Source organism: Uloborus diversus, chromosome 1, assembly GCF_026930045.1.
Source record: "Uloborus diversus isolate 005 chromosome 1, Udiv.v.3.1, whole genome shotgun sequence".
NCBI lineage: Eukaryota > Metazoa > Arthropoda > Arachnida > Araneae > Uloboridae > Uloborus > Uloborus diversus.
This window is the reverse complement of record NC_072731.1, coordinates 236,892,804-236,916,774: the sequence shown is the minus strand read 5'-3', so window position 1 is coordinate 236,916,774 and position 23,971 is coordinate 236,892,804. Positions and strand designations below refer to the sequence as shown.

Here is a 23,971-nt window from a genome sequence, read left to right as displayed (position 1 = left end):
CCCCCTCTTGAACCCCCTATTTGCCGCCCCTGGGGTGGGGGAAGCAATAGCCCAGTTTTTAAATGAAAAAAATGCTTTAAAAAAAGAATAAATAGAGGTACAATTTTAGTGTAGTTTTGTATATGGTTTTCAATCAAAGCATTTTTGTTGATATTGTGTAATAACAAATCAAAACAAGACCATGTTTTTAAAAACACAAGGAATTTATTTAAACCGGCATAAAACAAAGTATCTGAATACATCACATCCATAACAATGTACAAGATTACTTTGGAACTTTTTTTTTTTGCACAGAATAGAAAAACTTTGTATTAATAGATATAAAGGCATAGGTTAAATTTAATGTTGTATAAGAGTGAGAAATTTCTTTTTTCAATGCATAGTGAGAGAACTTTTTTACAATTGTTTATGAGCAAATTTATGTTGCATTTTTACTATTATTTGCAGGGATCATGACTTGCATAGATCGTAGTTTGCAAGTTAGATCACTTACAGTTATTTTATATTCAGATATAGATTTCTTGAACATACTCAAAATCAGTATTTTGGTTTAAAACCTATGCAATCAATTCACATCAAATAAACTAACCATAAAATCTAATAAGATTTCTCTTTTATTTACAAAATACAAATCTTTTTAAATTTTTTACAAACAACATTGTAGTAAATGCATTATTTTGCAAAAATTAAATAGTATTTAGATTTTTTTTCTTTGGAGGCCGCAGCTCCATTTTTGATGCTAAAAATCGAAACAATGCACAATTTGAGATACATAAACAAATTTTCTCAGTCTAAATAATTTATGGAAAAACTTAATCTTATCTTGGTACCTTATTTTCCAAATGAGCATGTGTATGAACTCGTTGCGGATTGGTTGCAAGAGCCGCAATACGCAAACAAGTAAACACATAAATTTTGCAAACATATTACATTCTAAAACAAATATCAAACATCTTTTTTTTTCTCCTTCTTTAAAGGGAAAAATCTTTTACATTGAACTGAGGTTAGCCACATTTATGCTATATTTCCTGTAAATTAGATTTCAGACTTATATACTGATTTGATCATAGTTTAAATCAAAAAAAAAAAAAAAAAAAACCTTAATATCAAATTGCACAAAATATAATGTAGATGGTATAATACAAACAAACCAAGCTAAACAGATTAATAATGAATTCAATCATACAAATTTGTAACTATTTATCAGTATAGCTTGCTCTTTGTAAGCAAAATATTAACATTAGGAAAAAAAAGTTAACTTCAAATTCCCCTTTTTAAGCAAGAGTGGTTTTATTATTGTTGCATAGATTTCAATGCATTACTAATTTTAAAAGAAATATTTTTTAATATTTTTACACACATACCAACACAAATACAGCAATTCAGCATTTCCAAATGCAAAAATTTTCGAGATATCATTTTTTTTAAGGTCCTCTAATTTTATGGTTTAAAAAGAATATTTTACAAGAGACACGCATAACTTCACTTTCTATTGAAACTGACTACATTTTTTGCAATATGTAGAAATTAAAGAAGTTCAAAGAAAAACTGAGAATGTTTTAAGTCTTTTGGGGAAATACAAATTTTGAAAAGAAACAAATTGATGATGCAATACACAAGTACAAAATTGCTCATTATCAGTTTTTACACTCGTGCATGAAAAGTTTTATTTTTCGATCGCGATTTTTGAAAGGGATATGTTTTCGCGATCGCAATTTGTGAAAAGGTGCGTTTTTGAAATTATAGCTTTTGTTAATTAGGATTTTAATACTGCATTTGTCTATACAAATTTTTGCTTTTAATCTTGTGCATTATTATTTTTACACTTTAGGAGTTCTCATTTCTATTCAATCAACTACTGAGAATACTCCCAATTCCAGAATTCAGAGTTTCTTCTATTTTTCATGCAGTTGGGTTTCTACTGTAATTGAAGTATTTAACTAAGTCACACAGTATAAAATTTAATCAAAATACTTCAGTATATATTTCTTGAGTGTTTAATTAAAAGAGTTGAATTAAAATTAGGTAAAATGCTTTGATTTTCAAGTGTTTGGGAAAAAACATGCAAAAATTTTCCCCTGCACCACATTAATTGTTTTTTCAACTTTCAACTTTTTTTTATACGAAACAGATCAATTTATAGTCGAGTGTATACAGTATTTAATTCAAGGAAAATGCATAATTTTCTAAAATGCCCATTTGGGCGATCATTCAATAAGTTTTTATTTGTAAGTTTACAGAAAGTTTTGACAGTGATACAATATTCAGCAAGTTAATCTCTCCCGAATTGAGCTGGTCCTGTGGCAGCTGGATTTGTAGCCCTATATTAATACTGTACGCAAACCAAGTTTGTTAATCTCAAATTGTTTATCTAAAAATTATTTGATTTCAATGCATTTGTAGATCAAACTAGTCTCGTTTTCCATGTCTGTTGTGCAGAAATTTTCATGAAAAGGGTTTGAGGAAATATCCCCAAAATCTTAAGTTTTGGTTACACTGTCATTTTCTAAAGCCCAGTATTTTCTAACAATAATGGAAGTGTCAGACAAAACATAACAAGTTTTCTGATATCAAAATTAGAATTATCCAATGGAACATGGGAAAAACACAAGGAGCAAGTTATCTAGGATGTCCAGTCCATCCTAAATGACAACATTTCTCTGCTTAAACCAGAAGGGAAACCTCTAGCAATCAGAGGGGATATTAATGAACAGTGGTGAATTATGTGAGTTTTGAGCCATGAAGGAAAATCATTTTGTTGTGCTCTCTAGTTTCTTGTGTTTCTTCCATAGAAAACATAGACCAGAAAAGAAAACTGAATGTTCTTTCAATTGAGGACAAAGTAAAAATCTTAACATTATTGAAAGTAAGAAAGAAAGCGTCATACTTTCTTAATAATAGAACAAAACAGTGGAAGTAACTGCCACTGTCAAACATGCTATAGATTTATATATACACAAACTTATTTTTTCCCTTCATTTTAAAATATTCTTTTTTTTACATCTATACAGCTATGTAATCCAAACTGTTCCTTTTTTGAAGCATTGATGCCTTTAAAATCTAGGAATAAAAGATGAGGAATTTAAGATTTGTTTCCTTTTTGAAATTACAATAAAATGTTTAGACTAACATTAAATGAAATGCATAACTCTTTTTACAATAAAACAATAGTCAGTTGAAAAGCAAAATGGTTTTACAATAAACAACAAGCAACAGAAAAATGCTACAAACAATCTCCCAAAACTGTTGATGGTTTTTACAATGATAAATATAACCTTTATGATTTCTCTGTAAAATGTGAAGATGAAAGGATATATATATATCTTCAAGTGCCCATTATTATCTGGAAAGAGAAAAAAATCTTTTAATTTTTGAAACAAACTACATATAATCTATTTAGATAAACAATTATTTAGTTTTTGGACATAATTTAAATATTATAAGGCACAGTATAATTATTAATTTATCTTTTATATGAAAACTTCTTTGCAGAGAAAAATGGTGGGAAAATATCAGGACAAGACGGAAGAAATTATGAAAATTCCCCCTTCACTATCACTTTCAGACAAAATACAACATATGGGTTGCATTCGACAATTTCAATTTTATCATAATTACTCCTAAAACATTGAAATTAATGCAAATATTTTTAAATGATAATCCCTTTCTTATTTACATACAATCCATGTTATATGCAATATGCAAGTTTATTATTAAAATATAAATTGATAAGAAAAATTCAATGATTACTGGAAAAAACAAGCAATGTCTAAGTACAGTGGTTATTATTATTATTGAAAAAATGGTGATTAGGGCTGCATTATAAATTTTGTTTTGAAAAACTATGAATGTCTTGCTGATTAGCCAGCTTTCTGAAAAGTTCAACAAAGAAACGTTCTTATTTGTTCAATGCTCTAAAAATTTCATCTGGAACTTAAGTCCACAATATATTGTTTCAAACATCTTTTGCAATGGGGTCGTTTCCAAAATTTTAAAAGTATTTTTTTCTGAAAGAGCATGCTTAAAAACATAGGATCTGACCATTTTTTAAATAATTTATTTAAGTTTAATATTTTAAAAAATTACTTAAATTGATGATCTTTTATTGTTTATGTTTCTGTCATGTGACATCACAAATGATGAAATGCTATTCAGAAAGCAAAATATTTAATTCGCATCTTTACTCACATGTATTGGCAACAATATGGTTGGTAGCAAGCGTAGAGTGCAATTTTAATTCGCTGCTTGATTATCATAATGTGGAAACGCAGTAGAAAGATGCGGCAAAATGCATCATTTGTGACGTCATAAAGACCACGCCTTGTTTTCAAAATCGGACATTTAAAAAAATTAATTAAAAAATAACTGTTGGGGAAAATGAAAGAATTTTCTGGGTCCATGTTATTGTTTTTGCTTATTCTATCAATTTCCAGTGACTAAAAGTAGTCCTTTTGACTGAAGGAAACAACCACATTCGTTTTTTGAAGACTAGGAAATGTTTACAAATTTTCACAGAAACTAAGCAGATTTAGGTGAGAATTGCAACCATCAGACGGAAGGAATAGATAAACATTATCTTACAGGGCAGGTCATAACCAAAATTCAAACATGACCAAGAGAAATTTATAAATTCCTGAATGAAAGAACGAAGCAACCCTAACAGAACCTCCTTTTCCTTTTGACATTAATTATTGATAGGTAAATAACCTGAAGTGTAATTAAAACTCCTAATACGTCTTTAAAAATATTTTAAGTATAAAGATCAGTAAAATGTTCAATAAAATGCATTTAAATTTTAGATCCAAGGTATCCCCTAACAGAAAATATTTTCTAAGTCATGCTGTACTACAGCATATACCAGGGCTAATAGTACTATCTTCTGTCACAAAATGGAAGACATTTTCCCCCACTATTTGAACTTGTTATTTTGAAACTTAAAATTTTGGTACTTACATTTCTTTGCCTGAATTATTTGCAGCTTTTTAGTAATTGTGTGAAATCTGTACATTAAAGAAGAAGCTCTAAGTAGCCTCAAAAAAGTCATACAGTCCTAATAATTTGTGAGTAATTGAGATTCTAGTATGTTGATTTTTATTTTAAAAAATAATTAAAAAAAAAACATTGAAAAACAATTCAAGGTTACTCACCGATTTGATACATTCTTTCATGTAACTGTGCCTTTGGGACAGGTCATGGTTAGAAAATTTGGCACATACCTATAAATAAAACAAATACTAAGTTTTATATAAGTCAAAAAAATTAATTTTTAAGAAGTAATACCAATTAAACATAGGAAAGTATTGTAATACTTTGATAGAAACTGTTCACGTGTCTAACAGGATAAGAAATCAGAAATTGCATAATCTTTTGGTTTTATTATAGTGTAACAGAGTTCCTCAGTTTTATTTGGTTCTTGAATAACTTAACTTCTAAACATCCATAATTAACTAGTTGACCCAGCAAACCTTGTTCTGCCACATAAATTATTTCTAGTGAATCTTTCCGTAGTTAATTAAAAAACTAGTATGTTGCGGTCATCACGAAACTTTCTTCTATATTTTTCTTTTTTTTTCTCATCCCTCCCCATGCTTGACGAGGAAGCAATATTCCCAACAAAAACGAAATTACACATGCAAAAATTGACCATCATCCCAATGTCTGAATTATTGCAAAAGCAAAGCAAAGAGCGAAAATTGAAAGTTATTTTAAAAGCCTTGCTTGAATTAATTACAAATATTTTATTTGTTAACAAACATAAGATGGCAACAGTTAAAAATTTTAAATCATTGAGATAATATTTCCGATCATTTCCATACAATTAAAATCACGAGAAATACACAGACGACAATCTATTACGATTTATCTTTCTTATTGTTGCATTAATAAAACTATTTTTATTCGCTAAAAAATAATGATAATAAAAATAAATCAGCACCTCTTGGCGCCAAAATTGAACCAAAGCCTGTTTACATATGGATTCACATATATTCCAAATTTCAACCAGAACGTAGCATTACTTCTTGAGATAGGGCACTCACAATGGAAAAAAAGAACGGGCAATTGCGCTACCCCCCTTTTTAGCTGTTGACACCAAAATAAAATCAGCTCTTATACCTACTAAGGGCTACTTGCCGATAAATTTTTCTTTCATTCCGTTCATTATTTCTTGAGATACAGCAGTCACAATTGACGACAAAAAACGTTCTATAGCTCAACCCCCGTTTGAGTTATTGACACCAAAATTGAATCAGCACCTGTTCCTGTTAATGGCAACATATGGACCAAATTTTGTTTGATTCCGCCAGTTACTTCCTGAGGAATAGCAATCACGCGTAACTCAAAAAACGTCCCATTGCTGCACCCCCTTGGAGGAATTCGCGCCAAAAACCAATGAGCACAAGTTCACATAGGGGCACATATGTGTACCAAGTTTCGTTCGATTTCGTGCGGTAGTTTTTGCTGTAGAGCGGCCACAAAAAACTGGTCACACCCAGACGTGACACACATACACACACACACATACACACACACATACACACACACACATACACATACACACACACACATACACACACACACACATACACACACACACATACAGACAGACAGACATTTTCCAAAAATGGTCGAAATGGACTCAGCACACCTCAAAACGTTCGAATCCGTCGAAATTCGAAAATTTGCACGAATCCAATACTTTCTTCGATATATTAGATATAGAAGAAAGTAATAATGAATGCATTGCAAGTAGATAGGGATGGAATGTATTACGGAAAGAGGAATGAAGCACAGTAGAAGACGATGATCGCCTATAAAAACAAAAAACTCCAACTGTTCATTTTCTCAACACAATGTATTTCATTAACGTAATGAATAAATTCATTGTTTGATCTCTTAAAAGTTAAACGTAGTGTGAAAAAAGTGATACATTTTTTATCCCAAAGTACGTATAACAATGAAATAAAGAAAATCAATATTCATTTCCAGGTGAAATTAAATGAACGATATTTTTTTATCAGTCCATCTTTAGCCAACACAAATAAGCTAGATGATTTGCTCACGCGAGAACATGTCACATATAATTGCCCGTGCAAAAAAAATGGTATGTCCAAATCTAAGCCACAAACACACATATCGTTTATTCTTGCGACTTATTGATTGTCATTGCAAATGCCAGCTTAATGCAGGTGTTTGAATTCAATTGCAAAGTTTGTGGGAATCATTGAAACTCGTGGCAGCAAAACATTTTTGACTCGGAATTCACTATTCAAAATGGTGGCTTCCATAACGTTTTCATCATGTTTTAAATGACCAACTGTGTGCCATTGCAGTCATGGAAGGTTCAAATTTTGAGGTAAAATAACCGGAGATCCAACTTAGAGTCATGGAAGAAGACGGGACATGCTTGACAAATTCAGTGAGTACTAACACTCTGTTGTATAATTTACAGCTTCATTTGCATCGCAAACTGTATCGATTAATTTGTATGGTACCAAATCGCCATTCAATGAATGCTGTATTTCGAAGTTTAAATCTTTGACATCTACATCTTTTGTTGCCAAAATGGCTCTTCTGCCAGCCACGCATGATTTATGTATTGTGTGCATACTTTTTGGAAGTATACAGTCAATGAGAGCATTTTGAGAATCAACGCTGGTGCAGAAATGAGTGGGCAATTTTATGTATCCTGTATTTTTATAGACAGCAACTTTTAGATCTTGTAGCATTTGGACATGCATGTTTACTCTTAGCAGGACTTTTCAACATTATAATATAATGTGGTAATTATTTCAAGCAAGCATTCATCTGCTCAGGGAATGTTGAACGTAGAATGAAGGGAAATATGTCTGAAATCACCTGAAAGGAGTAACAGAGTGACATGGAATAATTTGTCGTTTTTTTTTACATTTTTCAGTGTCCTGTTCAGTGTTCTTCAAGAGAATGTTTGTGTGCTATAGTACATTCATCGCAGCTGATAGTTTTGCATTCTTTCAGTACTGTGGCCATGGATGATTGTCTTCTTCTACCTAGCGGTATGAAATATACTTTACGATCTATTCTCATACAGTGAAACCTGTGTAAGTTGACCACTTGCGGTGCAGTACTTTGGTGGTCAACTTAGACAGGTGGTCAACTTATAAAGGGGGTAATGATGATTTTTTTTTTTTGTCATTTCTTGCACCATGTATTCATTTTTTGGCTAATCGACACTTATTCTTTCTGTTCAACTCACTTTCATTGTTTAGCATTGCTTTGATTTGATACAATAATTTAAACAATAATTTAAAATGTTATTCAAATATTTTTTGGGATTTTTTTCCCAGAATGACATATAATGTGTCATGCAAATTTAAAATTTCAGTAAACTGATCAAAAAAAGTCTTATTGTTTATGAAAAGTTACTCATTTGACATTAATAGTTCCTAAAAATTCATAGCTAATCAAAAATTACAAATATTTCGCTTTATTTTCTTCTCATATACATTTAAAACCCCATGATGATCTACTCAAACTCAAGAGGAGGTTTAGTTATGCTGCTGTTTCATTTAGTTGGTAAAATGCTGGTCTGGTACCAAAAATATTCTTGGGAAGCTATAAAAAAATAATAATAAAAAAAATAATTTGCTAAATAAAATTTTAAAAAATAAACCAAGTGGTCAACTTACAAAGGGTTTTTTACAATACTCGAAACCAAATTTGGTGTTTATTAGTGGTCAAGATAGACAGGTGGTCAAGATAGAGAGGTGGTCAAGTTACAGAGGTTTTCCTTCATTATATAAGATAGGACTAATTCCGTTCCTGACAAAAGCGGTCAACATAGACAGGTGGTCAACTTACAAAGGTGGTCAACTTTACAGGTTTTACTGTACCTGCCAAAAATTTTATAAAAATCAGTCGAGCCATTTGAGAGGAGTTTAAACGCAAGCACTGTGGCATGAGATTTCTATATATTAGATTTACAAAAATTTTGTTGCCATCTTTGGTTTGTCTACAAATGAAATGTTTGTAATTAATTCAAACAAGGCATTTACGATGATTTTCAACAATGGTTTTGACAATGATTTTCAACAATGGTTTTTACAATGATTTTCAAAAAAAATTCTGGATAGGGACATCCTGATAACCCAGCGATATGAAATATACTTTACCTTCTATTCTCATACTACCAAATACACATAACAAATTTCATGAAAATCAGTCGAGCCGTTTCAAAGGAGTTCAAACACTAACACCACATGACAGGAGATTTTTATATATTAGATTTTGGTTGCAATTTCTTAATATAAGCAACTCAGGTTGAGAAAAACCACATGGCTTTTACCTTGCAATTTTTCAGTCACTGAAAAATTTGCAGACATTTTGTCACTAAATAAAACTTGTAAATAATTTTACAAGAAAAGTGTCTTGCTAATTGATTTTTTATAATTTGTTACTAACGTTATGAAAATATATTCAAATAAAAAACAAAACTAAAAGTTTTAAAAACTTTACTTTTTAATGAACTGTTTAAAATGAGCAGGTGTTTTAACTCATATTTCAATATTTTATTTCTCCTTAGGCCCCTTGCTGTTGTCAACAATTTGGAAAAAGTATCAAAGCGGGCTTCTGGCACGGGGAGGAAATGGCATCAGTCATTGCTCTCTCTTTTAGTTCAATGACTCAGACTAGATTAACAACTCAAAAACTATTTCCCATCTGGTAAATGAATCGTTGTATATAGATTTTTTTATTCCAGCTTTGTGATAGAGCATATTTTACTTAGTCGACATGTTAATAGAACTGATTATTGTTTTGATCTGATTTTACTTGTGGATAAGAGTTGTTCCACAGATTGCGAATTACAAGTGGCTGTCTAGGGTATTATTGGAGAACATTATCACTCATTAAATTGGTTTCATTTACACACTATTGGGGACACCATTAAAGTTATGATGCAGATGTGTATACAAAATGCCCTTCCCCCCGCCTTTAGCAGTCTTCCTGCAGTGATTGCATCTGCAAATCATTTTTGTTTATGTATACAGACTAAAAATTAATGTTCCATTCATTATTTATATTTAAATATAAGTACTTTAAATAAGATTTACAAATACAAATACAAAAGTGACGACCAGCAACGGGCTCTGGGCCCAGCTAGACTGGTCCTAGTCAATTTACAATCCCCAGTGAAGATCAATGGCCCTCTTAAAACTGTCTACTCCTTTGCTCATTACCACCTCTTCCGGTAAGCTGTTCCAAGGTTCCACTACCCTGCTAAAATAATAATTTTTCCTAATATCCATGTTAGCCTGAGATTTAAATAGCTTAAAACAATGACCCCTTGTCCTGTTTTCAGTGCTAAACTTTAGCCCCGTAACATCTTTCATTTTAATAAATTTAAACAGCTGAATCATGTCCCCCTCGGTCTCTTCTTTGCTCAAGACTGTACATTTTTAGCCTTCTAAGCCTGGAATCATAATCTAAGTGGGAAAGTCCACTTATTAGCCTTGTAGCCCGCCTTTGAACCCTTTCCAATACATTAATGTCTTTCTTAAGATAAGGAGACCAAAACTGAACAGCATACTCCAAATGGGGTCTTACCAAACTTCTATATAAGGGCAGAAGAACTTCTTTAGATTTATTTGAAATAGATCTATTGACAAACCCAAGCATCTTATTGGCTTTGTTGCTAGCAATGCTGCACTGTTGGCTAAACTTTAAATCCTGACTTATTAGGACCCCCAGATCAGTAACTTTGTCTGCCTGACTAATGACTGAACCTTGCAAATAATAACTTGTACACTTATTTCCATGCCCTAAATGTAGCACTTGACTTTTCCCAACATTAACAGCCATACTCCATTTAGGGGGGGATTTAGGGGGACTTTTCCCAACATTAACAGCCATACCCCATTAGGGGGGGATTACAATCCTTTCTGAAATGTGATAATTTAAATGTTTTAAAAATAAAACATAAAATGATACTGATACTGTGTGTACTATAAAAGTGATTAATTATATACATGTGCCCTGTAAAAATCACGGAAAAACACCAGATATACATTTAAAAAAAACATATAAAATTAAATCATGAAAAAGAACATGAAATTGAAAACCACATGTTGTATTTGTATACTTGTTTCCCGATAATTGTAATTTGTAATGTTTATATGTATTTTAGAATTAATATTTTACTCTATTTTTTTCTTAATTTTAATGCAGTTATTTAAGCATTAGCAGCTTTGCTCATTTTTCTTTAGTTAACTTTTACAAATTATATAATGCAGAAATAAAAATGCATTAGAAATTTTGTGGGATTGACTTTTCATTTTGTTTAAGATCAGGCTACCTAAACAGAGACTGATGATAGAAAAACTAAGGTCTGTCGTAGGTTTTTTAGAAATAAAGGTCTATGTCGGAAAATGTGCTAAAAGTTTGACATAAAGCATGCTTAATGAGCAAAGAATGCATAACAATTATGCAGGTAAAATGTTTGCCTCCAGCGAGAAAACATATTTTGAACTTACCTCATCGAGGACATTTTTTAGTGTCATATTTTCAAAGTTAGAGCTATGGATAATGTCCTGAAGGCAGTTATAGAGATCATTGTCCTGAAAATTAATAATAGATCAAATAAGGTAAGCAGCACTGGGAAGTGTTTAAGTAATTAAAAAACGTTAATGGTTTCATATACATATCTTAAACAGACATAATAGCATCCTGTTTTTTACATGATACTTTCTTTACCTACAGGGTGTCCTGAAAAAGACTGACCGTTTTTAAAAATTTATAACAGGAGAATGGTTTATGATAAAAAACAAATTCTTGCAGAAAATTCATCTGGTGGGTTGTAAATTCCCCCCCCCCCCCCGAGTTCCAAATTTTAGTTGAACATTTTTCCATAGATGGCGCTGCAGATAGTAAGGCCGCAAATCAAAATAAATATCGCAAATTACATCTTAATTTTTGCAAAAATAATGAACAAAAGAACAAAACAATATTTTCAAACAATCGTCGAACAATCGTCGGCTGTAATCCCATGTCGCAATCGGAGAAAAAAATGGTGAATTTCAATGTTCCTTTTTTGACTTACCGGCTTACAATGTGCAGAGCCATCTATTGAAACATTTTTGAACTAAAATTTAGAACTCTGAGGGAAGCAATTTAGAGCCCACCGCATGAATTTTCTGCAAGAATTTGTTTTTTATCATAAACCCTTCTCCTGTTAAAAATTTTTCAAAACAGTCAGTCTTTTTCAGGACACCCTGTATTAGTACCATGGTCAAAGAATGGTAGCCAAAAAAATAATGTTAGTAAACAGAAATTTGGCATCAAACATTCATGCACAGAATGTAATAAAATAATAAACTCAATATAACAGAAACTTACCGATGGTGGATTCTTTTTCAAATGAGGAAGGATTTGAACATCATCATCCTGAATTGTATTTGCTACAAAAACATTGATATAAAGAAAATATTTAAACATAGGCAATTCATAGCTTATGAAAATTCATTTATTATGCAAAAAACGAATCTTTGATAGCTTTCATATTCATGCATTTACATAGGCAATACATATAGATATTAACGGAAGGTAGCTTATGCATCGAGAAACTGGTGCCTTTTAGCACATTCCGATATTTTCCATGTTGCACTAATGACATTCTTTTTTAAGAATATGAATGTTCTATCAAGATTTAATGGATATACAATAGAAGGCTAATTTGGCTTTGTGAAAAGTTAGATAAATTGATTGCTCTTCTTGTGATAATTTTGTTTAAAAAAGGTAACAACTTGAATTTTATCAACTGAGAAGCTGAGGAAGATTTTACAAAATATTAAAACAAGTTTCCTAAAAGTCATACAATGATGTGATAAACATTTGTACAGGAAAATTTTAATGGAAATTTAAATTCTAAAGCTTTGAGACTTCTATCAATGATGAGCAAACACACACATATGCTTATTTTTTAATATAACTTTCATACACCTCTAGATGAATTTTAATGGCTTATATTTTCTAACTCATAAAAAAAAAAAAACATGCATGCACACAAACATTAAAAAGTGACAACAGTGAGGATTTAGATTGAAAAAGTGGACAAAATATGAAGAAAATTGAAAATGTTTTAACTTCTTTCAAAACTGAAGTTAAAACAACTGATGATATTACTTTTTAGATGGCATCATTTGAAAAAAATTAAATTGTTTCATTCTGTGCAAATTACACTGAAAAACAAATTATAACGAACTTTCTGTTCCTCAATGTACTTAGGGTGTTTTTTTATAGATTTCAAGGTGCTGAAAAAGAATATGTTTGTAAAGATTTTCTGTTATATATACCCTCTAATTTTATGAAACTTCATTTGTATGTTTTGAATTATATACGCTATTCTATAGCAGTTATAAGTTTACTACATCTTTCTCTTAGCTGCATTTCATCCATAGACATATTTTTTTACTCATTACAGCAATAGAGTACATAACAAGAGAGTAAAAACCGAATTCAATTTGACAAGTTTTATGTTTGCAACCTTGAGCAGATGGTGCTAGACCTCCATATTATTTCGGTTTCATGCAAGATCACAGTAGTTGAAGTTGTCTTTCGGCACGTCGAAACGCCCTACCATCTGTTTCCATAGCTTATCTTTGGATATTAAAAGAATTTTACAAAAAATATGAAGATATTGCTTTATGAAATCGACTACTCACATCATAATTGGAGCTTATGTACACTTGTCAAAGTAATTGCCATTCTCATTGGTCTGCAACACTGTCCCCCCCCCCCCCCCTTGATGCATTACTCAATCGCTCCTCCCAACACGATCGTCTGGATCTGCCATTGGTTGCAAGCATCAATGAACGGAATTGCTAAAAATTGTTATACGTTCATCTCATTGTAAGTGAGTTTGACAGTTGACTGTCAAACTCACTGCATTGTATTTCACAATGCTGTATTGTATTTGACATTACAATATTTACAATTAATACAATAAATACTGTATTAGCAATACTTACTGTATTGTACCATATTGCATTTCACATGAAAAAACCACAGGAAAGGGAAATACAATACTTTACAGAATACTGGAAAAATTATCTGTTTTATGGCATTAAGAATAAAACTATAACTACAGTGAAACTATATTGTAATAACAGCATTTTAGATTTTTTTTTTTTTTTTTTGAAATCCTTTAACAAATACAGAAAACTCACCTCCAGTACTTGAAGAACCTCCTGCATCTGGCAACACATATTCCTCCTTACTTGGAGCCTTGGCAATTGGCTGTGGCCTCAAAATAGGAGTGGATGCTCTGAGTGGGGTGCTGAATGAAATATTTGGAATAGCTTGAGAAACGAGTGATGGAGCTTTATTTTTTACCAAAATTATTCCAGGAGGAAGAGCAGATGTAAAGCTAGTATTGATATGAAGAGGTGCTGCAGGAGGAGATGGTAGTGTTCCAATCTGTTGCGCAGTATTTCTCATTACTGTAGTGGCCAATGGATGATTTTGTGGCAAGCGAATAAGTTTATATGTCTTCTGCTGCCCATCGGGAGTCTGTTGTTGAAAGAATAATTCATCTAATGGTGCTGCTACTTTATTAACTTGCAGTTGGGGTGAATTTTGAATGGATTGAGGAATCTGTAATCGTGGAGTTGATGAACCTGGCGGTGGAATAAATAGTGTTGGAGCTGTTGCTTGTTTGACAGGTGAAGGCATTTTTAAAGATGGTACTCTGTTAAGAAGAGCTGGCTTTGCAGGTGCACTAGGTAGTAGAACTTTTTTAACACTGTGCAGTTTAGTGAAGGAACCGTTAACAGATTTCTTTGCTTTCTGACGTGGAACCACATCGAAATTTGGTGAATCTATCGGATCAGGATTTGGTGGATCGAGAACCATAACTCTGTCTTTTTCGGGGGAATCTTTCAATGTATCAACAGAACTGGGTGTGGTTATTATGCTATCATCACTTTTTGTGAGAACCTGAAATTTTGCGAACAGAATTCTTTTGGATTAATACAGATTTCCGTAATTCATCTTACAAATGTGAATAGATAAGTCACAAACAAAAGATTTATTTTTTCAAACTGACATTTTATTATCACATTCATAATTGCAAAAACAGGGTGTGATATATCAATCCCTTACTTGGACAGTGTGCTACATGAATTAAACAGTTTATTTCAAAAACCAGTCAAGAGACAAGCTCTAAAACTTCGTAAAAGCATTTTTACCTTTGTTTAAAAAAATTACAATGTTTTAAACTAAAAGGAATACATATTTAGGTATATTTCTTTCAATAAACAATGTTGTAATCATCATGGAATAATTTAATATGGTGATATAGATGTTTTCCTGAAAGTAATTTTGTTGCTTGACTGATTTTTGAAATAAACGATTCAATTGTGGACGGAATGTGGTGGTAGAAGTTGTACCCATGGATAGCAGCGTATGTGCCATTCAAAATAGCAGCCATGGCATGGTGCAGTAAACATCCTCATGTGTTGTAGAGGAGTACTTTCACAATAGTGATTTTTGATTACTATTCAGCAAGAATTTCTAGTTTGTTTCAAATTTGGCCGAGATGATTCTATTTCAGAGAGAAAAAAAATTAATGTTTGGGTGTCCAACTTTGGTGCCCACAGGTAAAACAATCTGTAAACAAAAATTCCTGGTGGACCTCAGACCGTTACAACACTGAAAAACGTGGTGTATATGAGAGCTTCCATTCAGAAATCTCAAAAGTGTTAAGCACATATACATGCAGCTGGCCAGTGATTTTCTGATAGAACTGTTAAGAATAATCCATCACAGTGATCTTTGCAACAGAATTTTGTTCACCCAAACGGGATGATGTTGGTCAAGTTGGAATCGAATGCGAAATACTTGCTGAGTAATTAAAAAACTACCATTGTAAATATACTCCACCACAACACGTGCAAAGGCCGATACGGACTACCATCCCCCCCCCCCCACTCCAAATGAACCTACTGTTTTGGGCACAAAAATATTCTTAAAATGTTGGGTGTCAATAAAACGCACGAAATCGGTCAGGAGTAGGGCTCCTCATAGGCATAAACATTGCAAATAAATTTCATAAATTAAGAAATTTGAAAAATTTACTTTAAAAAATAATTAATGAAATGAAACTAAATTAACAAATGAAATCTTTTACATTTCATTCATACAGTTATTGAACACAGTGTGGTTGACGGATGCTATTGTCGACAGTTATGGGGAGGGGGGAGGTCATGACCCCCATGACCCTCCCTTTGTATCCGCCACTGAATACATAACGATACCCACCGGACCATGCAATTGCTACTACTATAAGTTGCATGCATACTGTTATCCATTGATACACTTCCACTACCATATCACTATTACAACTCACGTAGCGCCCTCTCCAAATACGGTAGGTTGATATGTTGAACCATGTATATTCAAATTCAAAATAATATTGTTATCACTTATCATGGGTGCATATATGCAAAATTGTAAGGGGGGGGGGGCTCAGATTTTTTAACCATGATTTAGCAGGATATTTTCCCCGTGGAAGCAGATTTCAGGACAGATAAAAGTCATTAAAATTTGACATTTTTTTTACTTATTCATTAATGGCTGGAGAAGAAATGTTTTTACATTTTGCAAAGAAAAATGTATTAAAAGCAAGGTAGTTCTAATTTCTAAGGGGGAAAGAGCTTGAGCCCCCCCCCCTTACCCTCCTATATGGGCGCTCTTGTCACTTATAGAAAAGCAGAAAAAATGAATGATTCATAGATTTCTTCATACTATCATTAATAATTTTCACATTAAGTAACATTAAAAAAATATAAAATGACTACAAAACCAAACATGTATGGATTTATACAATGCTATTTCACTAAGAAAAAAAAATTATTACATTTACAGAAACAGAGACACAAGTTTCAAGAGATATCAAGAAAGAAACAGAGAGAATAACAAATATTTTCAATATACTTACTGGTTTAGTCTTGCAACTTTGGTCAAGCAGCTCCTGAGGGAACTGAGTGATAGGTACTTCTAAAAATAGGGATTATTTTCTATTAGTTCCAAAATATCATTCACACAGTTCAACATGAAAGTTACAAAAAATACAGCCCAAACGACTGAATAAGTTTATATGATCAAATCTTTGGACTTTCCATGGATTGCAAATACAAATAACAGTTTGTTCTCATCAAATTAGATTCTCAGATAAAATAATTACTTATATTTGTACTTTTTGATAAAACAAAAACTAAACTAAAAATTGAAAACATTAACATTAAATGCGTGTTCCAAACGGGCAAATTTTTAAGTTTGGCTGATTATACAGGATTTCCGAAAAGTCCTTGACACATTTTGCAATAAATTGTCGTATGAATGTGCAGTTTGCCCCGTAATACTTTGCAAGTTCAAGAGTTTTTTTTTATAACACCATAAAAAAATTGTAATAATAAAAGACCTAGTGCTGCAATCTCTCGATAAGGTAACGAAATACGTTTCGTACTTTGTATTTTACACAAAAAAGGTTGACATTGTTGCACATAATTAAGCATTTAATAATTCCGAAGTTATTGTTTGCAAGCTATTTTGAAATTACTGTTCAAAACCTATTTTTGAGGTTGTTGAAAGTTTTCTTCATACATTGCTATATATAGCAGTGTATGAAGAGCAAAAATAAAGAAATATGAAAAATATCTAAACAGCAGTAGTATTTATTATTAAATATTTATAATTAAATATTTATTATTACATTTTTTTATGATGTCACATAAATAAAAACTCTTGAACTTGTAAAGTATTATGGCGCAAACTGCATATTCATACGACAACTTATTGCTTTCCTATGATTTTTGTAAATGTGTCAAGGACTTTTCAGACGCCCTGTATTATTAATATTATTGACATTGTTGATATTATCTTTTAAGGATTAAATGAACTGGAAATAATGACTTTTACATTTATTTCTAGAAAAAAAAATCTATTAATTAGCTGAAAGTATCTTTAGTGTTTTGGTACGCATGAATAAAAGAATTAAACATGTATTTAAAATATTTTGAACCAAAGTGAAAATCTTACGTTTCGTTCGACAAGGAGACATTAAAAAGTACAATATAAGTTCATTCAGATCTTGTTGAGCAATTGTGGTTTGATAAGGACATAGACCCAAAAGAAAGGCAATTCTTTTTGACAGATCATATCCAACACTAGAGAGAAAAAGAAGAAGGTAAAATGTAAATTTTTTAGAAGTAGCTCTTGAAAATGCTACACATTGCTCAATTTCAGAAAGTGTTTTCAGTTTTTTAAGGTTAAAGCAACAGCAAATTTTTGGCAAATTTCATGACCAAATACTTTAAAGTTAATAACAAACAGCATTAATTGAGTACTTACAAGGGAACGGTATAGACTTGTTTTTTCCAGAGAAACTTTTAAAGCATGGTTCTTGCATATATCAAGGGCGCTGAATCTGATAGAGGGAAGGCCTAATTTTTGGCAACTTTCCCGTTTACAAAACATATGCGATTGAAGTATAGCATACAATGAAAAATTTCAGCAGCCTAAGACACAGGGCGCAAATAAAAGAAAAGCAGTGCTGCTGTTGCACAGTGGATGTGTTTGTTAATATGAGGGGGCCCCTATGAACAAGTTAGCTATGCAACGCTTATGAGACTTTCTGACAGTCATGGGCTATTCTTCTAAATAGCGTATTACTGTCCAATTCCTATAAATTCCATGTCCAAGAATGAAGTAGTTCCAATTTTGTTCTAATATTTAAAAGATGCATGAAAATTTTCCGCATTCTGTACAATATACCCAGACGTAAGCCATTGAAATACACCCTTATATGCTATGTTTGAATTGCGCATATCTCGAAGAGGGGAAAGTTGCGAAAAATTAGATCACTATATACTCTTGGATTTAGCAACCTCAATATGTATAAGAACTATTTTTCATTTTTTTTTTTTTTTTTTTGAAAAAACAAGTCTCTACTGTTTAGTGGTTAGAAGGACAAAATGATTTAAATAAGAGATTTAGTTTTTACAAAATCTTCTATTAACATCATTAATAAATAGCATTAGCACTAAGAATAAAGCATGACTTTAAGCAGAGATGTAGTTAGAATTTTTTTCAAGGAGTGAAAATGTCAAGACTTGATTTCTATAAACTGTTTTGTAAGTCTTTTTCACAAGTATATAGTTTTACCTATATATTTCATGAAATAAATCATAATTAAATCAAGATTAGCTTTCAAGTTTTGCCTTCATATGATTATAGTTCAACTCCAATCTTCCAAAAACTTTTTCATGATCTAATTCCATATTGAAAAAAGAAAATTTTTATACAAAAAACTTATCTATATTTCAACTCAAAAATATATACTGATTTAAAATATATAATTCGAAAACAAAGAAATTTTTGAACTTATTTTGATTTTTAAAAAATACACTGCAAGAAGATATTGAGCTAATTTATACACTGTATTTGATACACCAGCAAAAATACGAAAAATGTATATTTTCGTTGTTATTAGCTTGAATGTGCATATATGCACACCAAGTCATGGTTAGAATGCAAAAGAACAACAGGTATGAGATAAAACGCTACTCTTCAAAGCTATTGTATCATTGTATCATTTAAGAACATAGGTATATAAATGACAATGCCCACAAAACGAAACTTAAAATGCTTCAATAACTTAAATACAGATCAATTTTCAGTAAGTTACTGCCCTATAACCAGGGTCAAGGCAGAAATACATGAAATACACCGCCAGCTCAGTCAATTCCAGCCGAAGACTGCAGTTTCGTGCTTATTAGCACTCATCAGCCCGGCATAGGAGTGACTGAGCTGGAGGTGGAAAACCTCAAAGGAAGCCTAGAGTGCCAAACAAACTGGTAGCTAATACAGAATTAGCACTGACCAGACGAGTGACCGAAGCAATGGTTCAATTCAACTCGAATATTGAAGGCAAGGCAGGTAGCTCAGTCACTCTTATGCCGGGCTGATGAGTGCTAATAAGCACGAAACTGCAGTCCTCGGCTGGAATTGACTGAGCTGGCAGTGTATTTCATGTACAGATCAATTTGTTACAATTTTTACTATTTAGAATATTATTGAAAATATCAGAAATGATTTGAAAATTCAACTTGTTTTCAATCCTCTCAGATTATATGCAGGAGTATTACGGTAGTTAACTTAAATGATGTAGTAAAAACTCAAATCATGCCCAACAAAAAGCGTAAGAGCCCTATATTTATTCATATAAAATATGGTAAAACTAGGACCAGTATGTGATTGTACATTTGAGATTTTGTATTTAAATATTAATTTTCAAATGCAAGTATAGAAAACTAAAATGTTTTACAAACCTGTTTAGAAACACCATTCTTTCCTTGTACTTGTTTGACTCCTCAGTGAATCCAAAGCCACAAAAATCAAGGATATTTTTTCTAACCTTAGCTTTCTAAATTAAAAGAGTTTTACCATCAGAGATCACTTATTTTAATATGCAGTGAGAATTTCAATGATGTAGTAAAATACATAAATTTTAACATAAGATCTGAACCTACCCACTAGAATGAGCATTTAGCTAGTATTAGATAGCAAAACTACTAGACAGATTGATTAATACAAAAATGGTTAATATTAAGATTTCTTCCCCTTTATTATAATGTTTTCAAAATGACAATATTTTAAAAAATCTTACAAACCAAACATGTTGCCAAATCAAATAAATACTCAAGAACTGCAGCATTTCTCTATATTCAGGATAGTTTTCTTAACCTTTTCCCTGAGACACTGGTATTACTACTGGACTGGAAATTCTTCTCTTTTTGCTACTATGACTGAGTAAGTGAGTACCGAAATAGGATTTTTTTTTCATTAGCACAATATTATGTTTTGCACAAAGATTTTACTTTATATGGCAAAGACCCATATTGCATTAAAAATAGACTGAACAGTGAACACCGTGATGCCTCATTTTTAGTTTTGATTGTAATAACAATTATTTTTCTTAAGATTCCAAATTTTTCATATTTTTGTATGCATTAATTGTTAAAATGATATCAATGCAAATATTTCCATAGTTCAGAAAAGACACATCTTCTTAGTCGTAAACCTTTACTTTTGTGCACCAAGTAAAAGTGAGTGGACAATATTTGTGACACAAAATTTGCAAATTTTATTGCATATATGCCCTTTAAGATACCTTAAGAGAAAAAATCCTCTTCTTCAATGAAAAAAAAGCATTAAGTTTCATAGGACTGTAACTTGTATCTCAATGCTCAAACACTTCTTAGCACTGAATAGGGGTCTTTGTTGAGCTTCCTGATCACTCTAAAACGCATGATTGCTATATATCAGGCAATTTATGCATCAAAATTTGGCACTCACACACAGAGATCCCATTGCGAACTGAATCTAAGTCAAGCACCCAAAGAGATAATTTGCAATTCTTACAGCTAGTGTTCATAAAAAAATAGTTGATCATTGATGATGTTTTTCTTTATCTAAATTACCAAAATATCCTGCAAGTCTGAAGTTATATTACATGCATTATAATGCAGAGAAACATAAGCAAAGGTAATAAAATTTGCAAAATGAAAGAAATTTAAAAGAATTTCACTTACATTTGTGTCAGTCATGTATATTAAATGATGTAGCATTGCCAAGTCACTGTAATTTCCTGTGACAATCAAGAATTTAACTGGAAAAAAATAATGTTTTACTAAACTAAATAAAGAAGTGCTTAAAAGCAAATACAGCTAGTACTAATTCATTTAAAAAAAAAAAAAGAGGAAGGGAGAGATCATTACTGAGATTTTGAAAAACACTCTTGTGGACAAGATTTTTCAATATTAAAACGAAAATTCCTCCCACACACTCATGGCACTTTGCAAAATGCCCGGGTGAATCTTTCAGACACCTACCAGACCACCTACTTTTTGAGTAGACATACGAGAGCCCTCAGGTTTTGTGAGGGTCGTAAGCATAGACTAATAATAAGAGTAGACCGAGCTTTCTCATTCTTGCTGATGAAGAAAATTGGTTCATAGATGTATCATGTGACTGGTGGAAGGGCTTGGCGAACCCTTTGGCAGCATGGTTGCTAGATGGCAGCATTATCTATAGTTTGGCACTCGACATGTATTTTAAGACAATGTGTTTTCATTTTAAAAAAATTCCAGGTGCAGAGATTGAACTGTTTTTCTTTTAGTAATGCATTATTTTGACATTAGTAATAGTTTTTGATCAGTTTTCAGTAACTTTGATTTCATTTGGAGCTGTCAGTGTTGGCATGAACGAAATGGCGTAAACGTTTTGCGTTAACGCAAAAATGTACTAATCGGTATCTTAAACTGAAATTGTAGGTAAAAATCTTACCGTTTGCCAATTCTTCTTGGTCGCTTGCATCTTTTAATTCTTAGAGAGTTATTGAAATTGACTAAAGAAAATGCACAAATACTATCTAAACGAAAAACTAACTATATTAACAAAATATTTACAACTTAGAATAACAAATTTACAAATCGGACTCCATAAAAGATCATTCTTCCGTCTTCCATCAATTCTATTTTTTTTATTTCTCGCTGGCGTAGATCGTCTGCTACGATCAACGCCCGCTGTTGCTAGGATATCCACCAGTCACATGGTTTGGTTTATGAGCAGCAAAAGGGTTGCCATAGCTCGGTCTATTCTTATTATTAGTCTATGGTCGTAAGACCTTTCTGTAACGTCACTGGTGTTCTGCTTGTGAGGCCTCACCTGGTCACATTCTAGTTTGCCTGGGATTTGCAAAGGATGAGGTCCTTTGCAACATACAATTGTTTTTAGACTTTTTAGAGATATTTGGAACCATGGGGATTGTCTAGCCCGGCTAGACAATTTCGAGAAAAGTAAAAAAAAAACAATAACAGTGCTATGCATTTCAAGTTGCAACAGTTTAAGTATTTAGGAACATTAGTGCCACTTCGCATCATAGCTAGATAATATATAGATGCACGCGTGCACGCCGTGTGCAGATACATTTGATGCTGTGCAGATACATTTGCTGTGGATATGTGTATTGGCTGAAAATTGTTACTAGTATCCATATTAAACACTGATTATCTTCAAAATTTGAAGATAAATTAACAAAAAAATGTTCATTATTGCTTTTATGAATATATGCTTGAATAAAAAGGCATTTTCTTACAAAAATTTTATCTACCCACTGCATTTTGATTTGCATTCCTGTAGATAGTTTTGAGCTATGTGCCCAGATACTATATTTTTTTATAGTACTATACTTAGCATTATACCATAGGAAGAAAAATATAAGTTTGCATTATTTGAGCTTTCAATTTAGTTATGTTTTTTGTAAAATTTGATAGCAAACAAACCCCTTGATTTTTGTCCTAAACAGAAGATTAGTACAAATAAAGAAAGGAAAGAAAGAGGGGAAAATAGTGGGGGTAAAGGTAAAAGGTTTTTATATACACCAAAAATATTTACATTGCAAATTTCTATTGAACTGACTGCCACACAATAACAAAACTAAAATGTTATCATGCACAAATTTGTTAAGAAAATTAAAATATTTGTACCATATTTTGCTATCAGTGCAAAAAAAAAAAACTGGCATTCTAACAGGTGTCATTTTAAACTTGTTTTAAAAGCTAGCATATTTTGAGAAGCAGAAGCAAATAAATAGCCAACATTTAATCATGATACAGGGTGATTCAAAAAGAGTGGTGGGGTTTCATAAGGCTATCAATTTGGGAATGCTGGAACTACAGCTCTCTAATGAAAGAACAAGTTGTAAAGTTTCAATTGGCTACCGCTAGATGTCTCTGCATATAATGGATGACTCTACTTTTCATTCATTATTCAATTAGTCATAATACCGATCAAGCGAGAGGTGATCTAGCACTTTATGATTGGCCCCTTATGTCACCAGACCTAATGATATGTGATTTTTTCCTGTGAGGATACGTAA

The 23,971-nt window shown here is 31.9% G+C and overlaps 1 protein-coding gene across 1 annotated transcript in view; it reads right to left on the bottom strand.

The window, feature by feature from the left end:
• Positions 1-212: 212 nt before the first annotated feature.
• Positions 213-23,971, bottom strand: part of LOC129219439 (putative autophagy-related protein 11) — a 131,763-nt gene continuing 108,004 nt past the window's right edge. Inside the window, exons 25-33 of the mRNA XM_054853838.1 lie at positions 21,624-21,700; positions 20,361-20,455; positions 18,070-18,197; positions 16,970-17,028; positions 14,199-14,967; positions 12,370-12,431; positions 11,508-11,591; positions 5,148-5,216; positions 213-3,343 (exon numbers count right to left, since the gene is read on the bottom strand). Of these exons, the coding sequence (XP_054709813.1) occupies positions 3,326-3,343; positions 5,148-5,216; positions 11,508-11,591; positions 12,370-12,431; positions 14,199-14,967; positions 16,970-17,028; positions 18,070-18,197; positions 20,361-20,455; positions 21,624-21,700 (1,361 nt within the window). The 3' untranslated portion in view covers positions 213-3,325. The remainder of the gene's footprint in view (positions 3,344-5,147; positions 5,217-11,507; positions 11,592-12,369; positions 12,432-14,198; positions 14,968-16,969; positions 17,029-18,069; positions 18,198-20,360; positions 20,456-21,623; positions 21,701-23,971) is intronic.